Source organism: Bactrocera neohumeralis, chromosome 4 (genome assembly GCF_024586455.1).
Source record: "Bactrocera neohumeralis isolate Rockhampton chromosome 4, APGP_CSIRO_Bneo_wtdbg2-racon-allhic-juicebox.fasta_v2, whole genome shotgun sequence".
Classification (NCBI taxonomy): domain Eukaryota; kingdom Metazoa; phylum Arthropoda; class Insecta; order Diptera; family Tephritidae; genus Bactrocera; species Bactrocera neohumeralis.
Genome location: NC_065921.1, coordinates 20,788,603 through 20,804,414, shown reverse-complemented (window position 1 = coordinate 20,804,414; position 15,812 = coordinate 20,788,603). Strand labels below are relative to the sequence as shown.

General features: G+C 36.1%; 1 protein-coding gene across 1 annotated transcript; it reads left to right on the top strand.

Annotated features, from left to right (window-relative positions):
• Positions 1–8,306: 8,306 nt before the first annotated feature.
• Positions 8,307–9,907, top strand: LOC126756064 (uncharacterized). Its single transcript, XM_050468877.1, has 2 exons — positions 8,307–8,962; positions 9,056–9,907. Exons 1-2 carry the CDS (start codon positions 8,594–8,596, stop codon positions 9,860–9,862), a joined length of 1,176 nt encoding a protein of 391 aa, XP_050324834.1. The 5' UTR covers positions 8,307–8,593; the 3' UTR covers positions 9,863–9,907.
• Positions 9,908–15,812: the final 5,905 nt, after the last annotated feature.

Genomic DNA, 15,812 nt, shown 5'->3' with positions numbered 1-15,812 from the left:
AGAATTTGCATATTTGCATATGTATTAGTGTGCAATTTCGTAAAATGTCTGCTTTAAGTGTCTTACAAAGCCCTCGCCTGCTGTCCAGCTCGCAAACAAAGCGTTCATGTGCAATTCACAGTTGAATTACTCAACTTAACAGTGTGTTGGTGTGTAAGTAAAGACGGCTAAATATTTATTATATATACAAATGTATGAAGGAAAACATTTATTTATTAACCACTTTACTTGCAACAAATATTTATGCTTTAATAATTGCCAATGCAAATATTTTGCTTTGGTGGCTGATGGAACGAAGCAATCAATAAAATGGCAGTAGACAAAGCTTAAGGGAATAAATGGAAGAACATAAGTATGTAATAATGCAAATAAATGTGAATGTGAGTATGCATACCAGCTGATCAAATTTGAACCGGACTGACAAAAAAAAACTACATTTCCTCGTATTCTAATACAAATATTTATTATCGCCTGCGAAATAAAATGAAACCTTAATTCGATTTTCCATTTACTTCTTTTAACCGCGACTGGATGACCCTCATTTAATGACTTCAATGGACTCGGAGCGGGTTTTTCAGTTTTGAAAACAGAGAAAATTCGCGGGGAGCCAAATCTGGTGATTATGGTGACTGAGCAATGACCCTCGCTTCGTCTTTGGTCAAAACGTCAGTCGCTATCTTACTAGAATGTGAGAGCCCTTCATCGTAATGAAAGATCCCTGTGTTTACTGCCCACAAATGCGGTTGTTTACGACGAATCGCTTCATGGAGACGCCTGCAAGCGGCCAAATAGAATTCCTTATTGATCTTCCGATCCTAGAGAATGAATTCAAGGTGAACGACAGCACTAGAATCTTCGATTCTCATCGATTTATGATCGACTTTGACATGAGGTTTAAGTTATTCTAAGCAAAGTTAGGTTAGGTAAGGTAAATAGGCTGATTTTTTGGTAAGCCCATGAATAATTCCACTTGGACAGCAAGAGTTCGCCCAGAAATCCTTGGTATGGATAAAACAGACCGTCGCATATCGACAAAGTGTCTAGAGTCAGCCACTCAGCTAATATATCCGCCAAATATGTATTCTAGCCAATTTGCTGGGTTCATGGAGAGTATGACGACCGAAATACTTCAAGTTTAGTCTGGTGAAAGCTTGGCAGTGGAGGAAAAAGTGTCTGCATGTTTCCCTATCATCTTCCAAACTGAAACTTTGACAAGTTGCGTCCTCCGAAATCTTTAGCCACAACACATGAGTGCCAATCAGACCATGTTCAGTTAGGACATATACATATTCGACACTGAGTCAGAAGCCTCTCGTCACACCACTAGTGCTGGTTGCTAATCAACGCTTACTGAGTACACGCGAAGCACATATGTAGATCCATCGCCTGAATGCACGAGGACACCGGAACACCTGCTCTTTTCTATCCTCATGCAGTTTGGATAAGAGCAATGAAAGCTCATGACCAGACTGTCTGGGTGTCTTAATATAAAAGCAGCTTAATATTACTGCTAGTGTCGTCTTGCACTCCTTGAGTAGCTATGAGATCAGTCTCAGCAAGCTCAGTGCCCATATAAAAGCTCTGCTATTAGAGTTGATACTTAAAAACGTCGCACTTTGGAGAAGTACATGGCTGCCATTAATGTTTGAAAGATACTACTGTGATATGGTGGTATGAAACAAGAGTCGACTGAGATCTACCGACAGAAGACTTCCTTAAAACATATTCTTTGAGTTTCTTTCCATACATGGAAAAGCTCAGTGTGCCTCTGCTTCACCAACTTCGCCTTACCTACATATTCTCCGGAGGTAAATACGCGGAGAAGATGGCGGTAGGAGTAGGTTCTACGTCGTAGTGCTTAAGTGATGCAGTCGAGATGGGGCATGGTATCGGAATGTCCCTCCCTGGGACCTATCAAGCAAACTCGTTGTTCCTTTTTTCCTTTAAGTTATCAAGTAAACATAAAAAATGTTATCTAGAAAAAACTCTCTATCAGTTCGATGGACCTGGCCGGAACAAATATGATAACATGGTTTATAAGCAATCATAAAACTATTTGAGTCCGGATCAAATTTGATCATATGCTACATAAGCAATCATAAAACTACTTGTGTATTCACAGAAATATATAAGTATTCACATTCGTGCAGCAGCAAGTAAGTAACTAAGAAAGCAAGCCAGTAAGTAAGTGAAGCAGTGAAATGAAATGGCAGTAAAAGGTGCAAAATGCCCAGGCGCTTATGCTAAGAAATTATGCAATTTTACAGCCATGCATTTGGCTAATGAATTCCAGCACAGCGCCAATGCCTTGCGGACACACGAATACACAAACAGCAATACAATCACAAACACACATATGTATATGCGCTTAGCTATACACTCGCTTCGCCATTGAAATGCTTGCAAAGGCGGATCGTACAAACATGCTTTGTTAATGGCCTTCCACATTGGCTGGGCAACAAAAGGCTTACGCTCGAATAAACATTGCATACATGCAGGCGTTGAAAGCGCATCAAAGCCATTTAAAGAAAAGGCGTTGAGAATAGCAGCTAAAGTGATACCGGCTATATGAACTACAGCCAACAAGCTGATTTTCAACGAAACGAGTTTTAAATCACTATCTAGATTTAACCGTATGTAGATATGTAAATATTGTATTTAGGGCAGTTGCGGTAGTTTGTGCTGGCGGTTGAGAATTTTATACAAGTACGTACTATTAATATTTTTTTTAATGTTTTAATTTTTTTCTGTTATTTTTTGTGAGATTTGTGTCTTTTTCTTCAAATTATGCCCCACTTTCTTCAAATCGATGTTGGAACTGACCGGCATAACTGAAACGTACTTTTACAGAAGCCCTAAATAATGCTTTTCAGTGTTTCATTTCAAGATACTAAGTAAAGATTTCGACGATTCGATCTTCTTTCAAGCTTGTATTAACAAAATTGTTAGATTATTCCATTTTTGTTTATTTTCAAAGACTTCTCAAATGGCTTGGAGGTTTGAATGAAGGTTGTCTCTCTTCTGTCTAATCCTCCAATAGGCTAGTCTATAAAAATTTTGTGATCGGAATTACAACTTCAATTAAGTAAGTTTGTTACCAATATGGCTGAAAAAATAGCGCGCTCAATTTCTTCTCAAATGAGTTCATGAATGCAACTCAATGACTAGTTAGTTCCGGTCTCCAACGAAAATATTCACAACTCCTTCCTTAAGGTCTTAAAAGAACGCTTGTGAAACTAATGCAAATTAACAGTTTATCAGAAATCTAATTAGTCGAAAACTACGACGTCGAATAACGTAATGCGGAGGAGCAAAGAACTTAAATATCTAGATGATCAGTTCAACAGGTCACTTAAATAAGAGCTCTCGTTGGAAAATCTTTTCTCGAAGCAGTCCATCAAATTTAAAGAACTGCTCACCTTATAAGATTTTACCCAGAAACCCTTTTAAAGCCGATATTATATATGAATATCACCAAAATACATGAATTTATCATGCTTTGCGTAGCAAAAAATCTTTTAGCGAAGAGTACTTGCTTTGGGGGACCGATCAGTTCTAAGAAAGTTGCTATAATAGTTAAAAATTGTGTTAAGCATTATTAAGAGGTTATATGGGCTTACAAGTATAAAAAAATCGAATTTTTTTATTAAATTCTAAAACACCTCCAGAATATTGTCTTGATTTTCAAGTTGATCCGAGTAATGGTTTCAAAGATACAGACTTGAGAACTTGTGCGCTCGAGGCTAGCTAGGCTAAGTGCGCCGTCTTTAAACACGTTTACTCAAAACTCTGTTTTTAAAGTCTATTGGTAAAATTTCTTGAGAACTACTCAACTGATCTTCGCGAAATCTTCACTTAATTTTTAATTTTTTTTTTTGTAAAAGTGTCTACCAAAAATTCACTTTTTAGTTTTTTTCTTTCGTCCAAGTTCTAAGCAAAAGTTTTAACTAAAAAACCATATTTTTTCACTTTAGATGATCCTATAAGAAGTTATCCTGCCAACGTGGGCGCATCTTTTTTCCGAGGTTTAAATCATGTTTTTTTTCAAAAATTTCAGAATTTCCTTGTTAATAGTGTATGTTGTAATAATGAAAAATTAAAAAAAATATTTACTTTTTTATACATATGAGAAAAAAGATTATTAAAAAAAGACGGAAGAAACTCAATCAATCCAACGAGCGAAAAGATTGTGGAAAAAGGCCGAAGAAACTCATCTAATCCCCTACAGCATTTTGTTTGAAACTTTTAAATTCCGTGTTATGGTTGCTTAACCTATCAAAAGGAATTCAGTTGAACTGTTATCGAACTTCAACTTTCAACAAAATTAATAATTTAAACGAAAATAACTTATGAATCCAAATACGTCAACCTATTCGAGGAGCTCGAAGAGAGCAATCAGCGGACTATAGCCGAAATTACAGCCGAACTACTGCTTGGGATCCTCGAAAATTGACTTCAATTTTCAACACTGGATGACATTTTGTTCATTAACAAAAATAACTTCATAATGAATTCGATTATAGCCGAGTTAACAACAGCGCGCCAGTCGTTTCTTCTTTTCGCTGCGTGGCGCCAATTGGATATTCCAAGCAAAGCCAGGTCCTTCTCCACTTGGTCCTTCCAACGGCAACTTTCAGAGCTGGAGTGTTTTCATCCATCCGGACAACATGAACTAGCCAGCGTAGCCGCTGTCTTTTAATTCGCTGAACTATGTCAATGTCGTCATATATCTCGTACAGCTCATCGTTCCATCGGACGCGATATTCGCCGTGGCCAATGCGCAAAGGACCATATATCTTTCGCAGAATTTTTCTCTCGAAAACTGGTAACGTGACTCATTGTTGCCTCTGCACCATATTAAATTATAATAAGCTTTTGTTCGTTGTATATATAATATAAATAATTCGTTGTATTTATAATAAATAATAAAATTAATAAAAATTATAGACATTGAAAAACAGAAAAATGTGTTGGACCAAAAGTGGTGTTTTTTTTTTTCATTCGTAAATCACATCGTTCTTTCTGGTAGACCCTATATTTCTGTATATATTTCTCAGTTTTTTTTTTTGTTTGAACATTTTGCTCACCGCTATTTTACACGGTGACTGCTAAATGCCGCAGCTTGCATATTTGCTGCTTGCTCCAACTTATTTCAGCAAACTGCCAACGCAACTAATTGCCTGGCAAGGATATTTGTCAAGTCTACAGACGGGTATAATTTATAAAAGCATGTGCAAGCACGAATGCATACAAAGGCCAGCAGGAAAGCGTTAGGGATTGAAAAAAAAATATTGGAAGCGAAAATAATTGTTTCTCATATTGGCTTATTCATGAAATTTAGTTATTCTTTTTCATAATTAAACAGGTGTATTGAAATTTCTAAAAAACAAAAAAGTTGGCTTACGATCTTAAAGCTCAGAAAGCCAAGACTTCGGTAAATCAGTAGAAAATGTACGAAAATATACATATTTCAAACAATACTTACAAAGTAATACTGTACAATATTATTTTCACCAGTCAAACAAATGTCTTTTGTAAACTTAAACCTCTTCTTTTCTACCATTCCAAATTTTTTCTATAGATTGCAGATAGAAAAATTATTGAAGTCTTGTTAATTTTCTTAGAAATTTAGGGTTCTAAGAATCCTAAATCACCAGCGACAAGTTTGCCTTCGATTTTAGTCGCTTTCCAGAGTGACTTTTTTCGAAGCCAAATACTAAAATTTCCATTAGGGCCTCCAAATTGCTGTGTATTTTCTTATGTTTTCTTTCTACTCGCATTTCGTTGGCAGTATTGCTTTCCTCGTGTATACGCTGTATTTAAAAACGAATAAATTTTAAATAAGATTTACACAATTGCGAGCGGTAAACAAATACACACTTAAATGACATACACTACAAGTGCTCGTAGCTGGATTTTGTGGTTAAACGAATAGGACTGAAAGGCTAGAAAGATATCGTTTTATATCATTTAACAAGGTTTACTTTTAGAAGAAAATAGGCGAAAAATTAAACCTTTAAATATGAAACCAGCTAAAATGCGCCTAAACCATGAGGACTTATCACAGCTTTTTACACTTTCGCAGAAGGCTCTCCACGAGACACTATTGGCTTTCTTTCTCGGATTTGTATATAGCCAATACCACCTTATACAACGTCCAATCGTCACTATAGCCAACTCTACGGGCTTCAGCTCGAAGACCTGTTCTCCAATAGCACCGGTGTTCACCAAACGGGAAATCTTGCCTTTCTGAGTTTTTAGGGGACGGGACCATTCAAGTATAGTCTTAAACACAGATCAATATACTTGTAGTGCAAATATTCCAAAAAATACTTACATACGCATGACAACTTCTCTGATAGCCATACATAGTAATAGATTCTAAGCAATTATTGGTAGGTTCTGAATAGCGATCGTAGTAATATTGGCAGTTTTCTCATTCTAAGTCATTACTAATTTATTTTTCTACAATATCGCTATATCAGCTTCTTCTTTTTGTTTTGCGGAATGGATCACATCTCAAAGCCCTTTAGCTTATGCTCAGAACTTGTCTTTGATTATTTCCTCAAATAACTAAAGATTTTTAATATAAGTACATCTTATCAATGTTTCGATCAAAAACGATATCAAGCACTAATCTTAACAATTCTGTCAAGCAATCAAAGATGCAAAGTTCACACTTTACTTCCTTCAGTTTTTGTTTTTTCAACCACTAATAATTATGATCTACATATATGCAAGAAGCGAAGCAAATGCTTCTGATTCACTATCACGAGAGCAAGACGAAGTATCTCCTATCATCAAATAAACAGTCGTAGCATTCGCGACTTGACTCCCAAGTCACTATTGACAGTCATAACTTCGATGTCGCAGGTAACTTTATCGATCTTCGTACCAGTATTAACACTAACAACAATGTCAGACTCAACAGTTGCTTCTTCGAACTATGTAGGCAATTGAGAATTAAAGTCCTCTCTCAACGAACAAAGACCAAATTCTTCGAGTCACTCATCAATCCCGTCCAGGTATATGGCGCAGAAGCGTGGATGATGACAACATCTGATGAGTCGACGGTACGAGTTTTCGAGAGAAAGGTTCTGCGAAAGTTGTATGGTTCTTTGCACATTAGTCACGGCGAATATTGAACGATGAGCTTTATGAGTTATACGACGGCATTGACATAGTTCAGCGAAGTAAGAAACAGCGGCTACCCTGGCAAGGTCATGTCCTCCGAATGGATGAAAACACTCCAGCTCTGAGAGTATTCGACGCAGTATCCGCCGGGAGAAACAGAGGAAGAGGAAGACCTCCACTTCATTGGAAAGACCAGGTGGAGAAAGACCTGAGTACACTTCGGATCTCCAACTGGCGCCAAAAAGTGAAAAGGACGGTATAATAGCTTAAGCGGTGTCGGCGCCAATAAAGTGGAAGAAGAAGATATTCAAGGAACTAGAACAAATTTGAACCAAGGTTAGTTCAAAATAAGAGGTAAACTGCATTTAAGCTTTCCTAGAATATAGTAACACTTGTAATAAAGGGTGTTTTTAGAAGTGTGGTTTCCAGTGAGAAAATACTTTTTCCGGAGTTGGTCTTTTTGAGAGCTGTTACTTGATTTCATATCAGTTTGACAATGAATGAACTTTTGTTGAATACATCTTGGTCTCTAAAATCGTATTATTTATCACTAGTGCACTATTTTTTGGAAGGTTATGTGACGTCACTTGCATATGCAAATAGTTTTGAGACGATCGCCGCCCTTTAAAGAGAACAAACATCTACAATAGCTTTAAGAAGTAACCGAAAATTGGGCTTCTGGGATGGAATTTATTCGAGCCAACCGCGCCGATCTCATGCCCAAACTTATTTTCTTAAGCAAAATGCCAAATCCTTATATTTATAGTAAAGCTAGACTTTTTAGTTATTTTTAAAACCACTATCTGCAGATATATCTTTTTAGTACAAATTTTTAAACTGATCACGACTCAGATCTCGATTTCTATGAAGTTCTCAGTGCGTATACCTTCGAGCCACATCTTTAAAAATGGGAGAAAACTATTTAATATAACAATATTTTCTTTTTACCCAGATTCATGCTCCAGATATTCAACGAGAGGCTAACGATCGCTTGAGAAGTTCGCGTTGATTTACAAAAATGCAAATTGTTGCACGGTGTATTTGTGATTCTAAGGTTTTGCTCGCACAATTCCCAAAAGCATTTGCCTATCTACGCTTCGCACTTCAAATTTCACTTCGCATGCCAAACTTTTTTGTCTAGTTTTGGGATTTCTTTCTATTCAAAACAAATATTTCAACAATTTTCCCCAGTAATTTTTTAAATAATTCTACACAAATATATATTTTTGTACTAGTCGAATTTTAAATTGACGTCGACGTTGAAAACAATCAGACAAAAAATACAGCAATAACAACAATAATAATAACAAATTGAAGCATACGACAATCAAGAATAAGACAAAACATACAAAGAGAGGCATAGAAAAGTTGTCAGCCATTTGACAGGCTGGAACCGATCGAGATTTGAGTTGACTAAACACTCATATTAGCAGCGATCGGCCACGAAGCCACACGAATAATGAATAATATGGCCGACGAAGATAATAATAATAACAATAATAGCGATAGCAATAATAAAAAAGTCAATAGTAATGTAAATTGCAATAATAGTCCTAACTGTAGCAAGAGTCGCGCAAATGCCAGTTGCGATGCTAAGAAAATAGCGAAGAATCTAAGCAATAAGCCCAGTGGCAGCGCTGCCGCTGGTGAGACAAGCAAAAGCGAACGCTGTGTGCTGTGCCTCGATGAGAAGCGCTCGCCGGTACGCATCACGTGCGGTCACTCTTTCTGCAATGAATGTCTGGAGGTCTACTTATCGTACCAGAAGTACGCTTGGGCCAATCGCTGCCCCATATGCCGCGGTTCGTTGAAGGAGCAACGACGTTCAGTAAGTTTCTTGAGGGCATAATGTTTTGCTTAATTGAAAAATGTCTCTTGTCCGCCTCGTTTTCTGTGTGCTTCTCTCTCTCTTTACGGGCAGGTTAAGCGAAAACATTCCGAAACGGACCATACGACAGACGCAGCTACAATGTCCGGCAATGCAGGTGCCAGTAGCAGTCAGTACAGGCCCACACGCAGGCGTCTGCATGCCACGTCGGCTACAGTTGCTGCAGCAACAGCCGCTGTGGCCACAGCCACGGCCACGGCGCTATCGGAATCCACCGTGGAGGCATCTGCCGAGCAAATCTACTTGTTGGAGGAGTTTATGGCAATTGCCGCCGAAACGGATGTGTTTGGTATTGCTAACAGCATGGGCTTTGGCAATCCGGCGAGCGCAACCACGCCCACCAATTCAGCATCGACTGTGAGCGCCAGTGAAGCTGCCGGCGAAGACGATGACATTGATTTGCAAGCGGCGGAGTTTGAAGAGGAAGTGGAACAGGGTATAAGTTATAGCCAAGACGACTTCGCATCCGATATTGGTGATGAGGAAGGCTTAGAGGAGGAGGACAATGATGAAGAGGTCTTTGGCGAGGACATTGATGTGGAAGAAGATGAAGAATTCGAGGATGAAGAAGACGATGGCGATGACGATGGCGATGACGATGTCAATGATGATGAATCAAATGATCTACACTTTTTCGATGAGTACGACGATGAAAACTATGATGATCATGAAAACTATGACTATGACACATTAGATGAAGGTGATGCCGACAGCATTGCTGGTAGCGATGCTTACGACCAGCTGGCAGACAACAATCTACCGACGGCCGAGTATTATGATGTGGATCAGAATGGAGAAGATGATGTACTGCTAGTCGACGAAGTAATTATTGTAGACTGAGCGCAGTACGCAGGCAACGGACGCTGCGACGAAGAGTGTGACAAAGACAACTAGACGAAAAACATTTAACGAACTAAAGAAAGCATGATTTGCCGACGCTTGTGGTTTTACTTTTGACTGCCAGTACGCTGACCCTGCATATGACTAACTGACGCTTCGAACTATGGACTTGTTGTTACAACTGTGATTTTTTGGGTGCTAATATGACTCTGTTTTTTATTTCATCATGTGTCATGCTGGTGTTTTTTATTGTTTTTGATGTTTTTTTTTATGAAGAAAAAAATACAAGAGACATTTTTCAAAAGGAGAAGCAAAACAAATTTGTTGCCATTATTTTCGGTTTTTTGAAATACCTACTTATTTTAGATATTGTCAATATTTCTCTTTTATTTCTCTCTTTAGTATGAAAGATGCAATTCATTCATGACTTATCTAGTCAGTATTTCAGCGGCATCTGCCGTTATGGTTTCCTTATATAACTACTTAACGAGCTAAATTGCTAGCAGAAGGATCTTAGCTGTTGTATGGATAAATATGTATATATTTTGTAATAAAATATACTATTATTCTACTCAATTTTTGTAGTAGATGCTTGAAGTAAAATATTTAAAAAATTTTATTGGTGACGTTTGGTGCTCTTGTTGAAAGTTTTAAGGAGTCTTCATTGATTACATGAAACTTCAGACACTTTTATATCGCGTGGGTATTGCATATATCATATAAAAGGGTTGGTCAATATTTAGTAACTTATTGAGGGAAAATTACGTTTTGAGAAATACCATCATCTGGGGTAGGTTTTAGTAACAAGTTCTTGGGAAATAGCCTCGCTGACCTTTTAAATTACATTGATGGATCGTATGCTGACTAGGAAACACAAAATCTGGAAGTTGTATTGCCATTAATAGATCATACCAGGCTAACAGAGGAGATAAAACAAGCTATTTCTGCGTAATTTTATACAGGAATGGAAACTAAACTCTGACGAAAATGTAAAGAAAGCAGCCACAGCACTTTACAGTTGTAAAAGTATGGTGAAACCCAAATGGCATATAAGCATACAAAGAGCAGCTGGTAAATGCATCAATGGAGCTTTTAGAACAACGTCAAGTCAAGTACATTTATTGCCATAGACATAGTCATTAAGAAACTGGCAGTAATGTCAGCTCTTCTTAGGGAGTCCTTCCTATAAAACGGCTGTAATAAGGGATATTCGAAGATATTTAGCAACTCTCCTTTGCACACAATACGACAGATTTTCAAAATCCTATAGAATTAAACTTAATTCCGCTCTCCAATATTGCCTTACCTTCCAGAGATGACGATGAATAGGGGTAAGGTGGACAACGACAAAAGGATAAGTATCTATACGGACGAGCTCAAACAGATAATAAAGTTAAAGATGGTGTGTTTTCAGCATAATTACTTGTAGATACCAGAATCGCCTTCCGACTACCAGACCACAGAAGTGTGTGCTAAGCGGAGATCACAGCTATTAAAGAGAGCCCTCTTGTACTGACCAGGAATGTGCCGACATAGAGGAATACATTCATATATACAGATAGCCAAGCGGCTTTGAAATCACTAAAGTCTTTTCGGATGTCATCGAGGATGAAAGAATACCTTGATCTCTTAATGGGTTCCAGGTCATAGTGATATTCCTGCTAACCGTGAAGCAGATGATCTAGACAATGGAGGCACGCTGAAAAATAGTAAATGTATATGCTTCTGGCTACTTCTAGATATTTAATCGACAGTCTTGTTGCAGGCATAGCTGAGTCTCGGTGAAGTCAATCATTAAATTCAATGGCTTCTGTAGAAGTTGTCAAAGGATAGAAGAAGCATCTTCGCATCTTCTAAGCGAAAGTAAGGCTTTGATAGAAAAGGAAGGAAGGTGGAAACATTAAAATTATTTGTTATTTTAAACTCCATATATCAAGGTATTTTAGTCCCGGTGGTTTCGCAATGGGCTCCCAAAAAGCTTAGATGCTTCGTCAGACATTCATTCTACATATCTACATAACGCTTATACTGATGATTAGATAGTCAAACGGACATAAAATTAATCGGAATTTAACTAGTAATCAGTTTTCTGGGATATAAACCACTATTACATGAACAAAACTATTATAATCTGTAGCAACATGTTGCATGAGTACAAAAAGAAATTCCATAACCCTGTAGAGAGCTCTAAGCATACATTTGTCTTCCGTTCTTCTTTTTCATTTTTAAACCTCTTTAATTGTCCTTTGAATATTTGGTCAAAGGTGTTCGAGGTCGAAAAAGGGAATATAAAAGTTTCGTAGCTTATAGTGGGACATAAGAAAAGAGAATATGCTAAGGTAAAACCGTATATCGTCACCTAAAATGCAAAAAAACGTAACATCACTTTTCATAAATTCACAGGCGAAAGAAAAACGATATAATAGAAACCACTCTAATTGAAACGAAATTCGTGCTTTGGTTATTAAATGGTTATATATTGGTTAGCATACTCGCATTTTGAAACGAAATTTGAGTTCTGGTTATCAAATGGTTATATATTGGTTATCATACACGCATTTTGAAACGAAATTTGAGTTTTGGTTATAAAATGGTTATATATTGGTTATCATACACGCATTTTGAAACGAAATTTGAGTTTTGGTTATTAAATGGTTATATATTGGTTATCATACACGCATTTTGAAACGAAATTTGAGCTTTGGTTATTAAATGGTTATATATTGGTTATCATACACTCATATTGAAACAAAATTTGAGTTTGGTTATAAAATTGTTATACATATATTGGTCATTATATCTGACCGCGATTTTCGATTTTTTTTTGTAGATAGGCTGTTTTCTCTTTTCGGTGACGATATATGAAAAAAGTTCAGGATCATACGCAAAATCCGACCTATGACTTTCATCACTTTGCATATTTATTAAATTTAAACTGATTCTTTGACCAAAAACCTCGAGTGAAATGCAACTCACTAAACATTTCACCATTCACTCTCTTAAACAACAGTCTTGCAACGTCACTCAGAAATGTTTTATCAGTTCTTTAGCTGCTCGCTGGTCTTTCCCGTGGTTCAGAAATAAATGCGTACACATCAAAGTCATTGTCAGCGGCAGCAACAGCTACAACTACAACAACAGCTACAACATTATATAATCATATCATCATAAATCCTTAGCAACCAAGGTGCCCGCGATATTGTTTTCACTCGGAGCAAAAACAACAGCAGCAACAACATTTCCATCAACTTCATAACCGTTTTCCTCATCACTGTCGCTTTTATGATAATACATAACCGCACAATTTATTGTAGTCTCAGCATAACTCAGCGAATTAGCGGGAATACATACTATGTACGTGGGTGCGAAGCCTTCTTCAGCTTTGCCTTGACTTTTTAACAGGTTGTTGTTTGTAACAGGTGCATCGTGGTTTTTTTCGCCTCCATCTTCAGTTTATTTTTCCTTGAGCTATTTAATTTCATTACACTTTGCAATTATCGCCTTGCCAACGCAACTTCCTCGGCACAAGCGATGCAGCTAAGCTGTACAGTGGTGGCATTAATATTAATATCCATATGAAGGGGTTGGATTTGCATATACATATGTATGTGTAAATGTTGGTGAAAAAGTGTGCTATTTGCTGGCTTAATTCTCGAATATTTCTTACAATATTTAAAGGTTGTAGCTGTGGTAAGGCTTCCAAGAGTAACAGGTTTACCATAAAAGCTCATAAACCTTGCTTAAACCGGATTTGGAACTACCCCATGAACTGTCCTAAATTTAGCTACCTTGAAGATCATGACATAATAGAACCGTTATAAAGTTTATGCTCTAATAAACTAATAAATATAATAGTTAATAAAGTTTAAGAGTCGGTACTCGGCTGTCCTCTTGTGGTCTACAGTTGTATCCAAAAGCGTGCCGTGGCAAGCGCTCGTCACCAAGCAAAAACTTTTGCGGCCACAAGATCCTTCTGGCGCAAAGTGGATCGAAAGAAGTACTTTCAACTATGCTCTTTCTAACAGTTCATATCACCGCTATGATAGATACTCTGACTGGCACGGTTCAATCGGCTCACAAGCAGTAAGGGTTACATGTCTTGTCGGATGCTATTTTCTGAAAAACTGTATGAAGAAAGGCGAGCTAGAGTCATCTCCACACTTTGCTTTGAACTGTTCACGGTTTGCGAGACTAATTCCTGCGTTATCTTTGGAGCGAGCGTCAGCCCTACGACCTGACCTAACCTTTCGACTCTGAAATGCATATTGGACTCACTTTGAAGTAAATAATTTGACACGGAGTCTTGAAACCGTTTACTGTAGATATCAAAAAATGTTGCTGTAACTCTGTCTAATATTACCTGAAACTGTATTTTGAGGTGCGTAGTCTAAATTATGAGGTAATAAATACTTCTATTCAATTCGAAATAAATCTAGACATCATTTTCCAAAAGGACGGTGGTGCGAATTCAACCTATAGTTGAAATCAAGTAAATTATCTTTGTAAGGAGTAAGTGTTCGCTTCAATAGACAATTTATAGAAAAATCTTAATTTTCAGAATTACTCAGTATTTGATTTTATTTAAAATTATTTCTCATATATATGTAAGTATATATTTTTTTTAAGAGTTTAATTTTTGCCCACTGTGTCGAAATTTAATGCCTTTAAACTGTCTCAAGCGTCTATTAAAACTTTACTCGTTTTAAAACCAAGATATCGGAAAGTCTACACATACATAGATGCAATTCTTTCCAGTTTCTGTACCAGACTTAATAGAAGAAAGAAAATAAGCGTCTTGAAAATCTCAACACCATGTATCATATATACAGGATTGCAACTGAATTGACAGCTAAGTTATAATTTTCTATTTTGTAATCTCAAAAATCGTAATTAAAATAGGTTACAAATTTCCAATCCCAAATATTAGATTGAAAAACGAAAAGTAAATTTTAAATCCAAAAAATTTAATTAGAAATAAAAAATTTAAATAATTGTAAAATAAACTGAAAACTGTTATTCCCAAGATTATGAATAAATTTTTTTTAAAAATAATTTTCGAATAAAAAAATTTTATATCGAAAATTCAATTCAGATTTTTTAATTCTGATTTTGTAATTAAGTTTCCACAATATTCTAATAAAAATTCAAAAAATAAAATTTTATAATTTTTCAAAATTAAATTTCGAATTAAAAATTTTAATTTCTCAATATTCTAATAAAAATTCAAAAAATAAAATTTTATAGTTTTTCAAAAATAAATTTCGAATCAAATACTTTAGTTTCACAGTATTCTAATAAAAATTCAAAAAATAAAATTTTATAATTTTTCAAAATTAAATTTCGAATTAAAAACTTTAATTTCCAAATTTTTAATTCCGATTTTGTGATTTTAGATAAAGTTTTCAAATTGTTATCCACATTTTTAAGGTAGCTAGTACCATACAGATAACATACATATATTTTGGCCGTATGGCCAAAGAAAAGTAAAACAGAATATGTTCATATTTCTGGATCAATATCACTACCTACTATTTGATTCAGTTTTAAGAACTTAAGACCCAAATTAATTTTTAGGATTATTTCTTATTTACGATTTCAGTAATGAATATTTGAAGGGTGGTGAAATTAACTGGTTCATTAAAATACTCTTTTATAACGTTGAAAACTAAAAAGTCGCCGAGTCAGCTCATGATTTCTCCAAAATACTCGAAACAGCCCATATGAGTAATCAAAAAATACTCTACCCACTATTAAATATATACTCAAAGTTTGGATCAGTGTTTGAATTAAATTCTCATGAAAATTAAATTTAAAAATATGAATCTTCATTGATAGTTTTCGTGTCACTCTAAGTACTGACAAACTGCAAGGTATATTTCCAACTTGAATAAGATCGAATTAAAAAATTATCAGACATTCGACATTGTCCGAAAACCTTGGCACTCAAAAT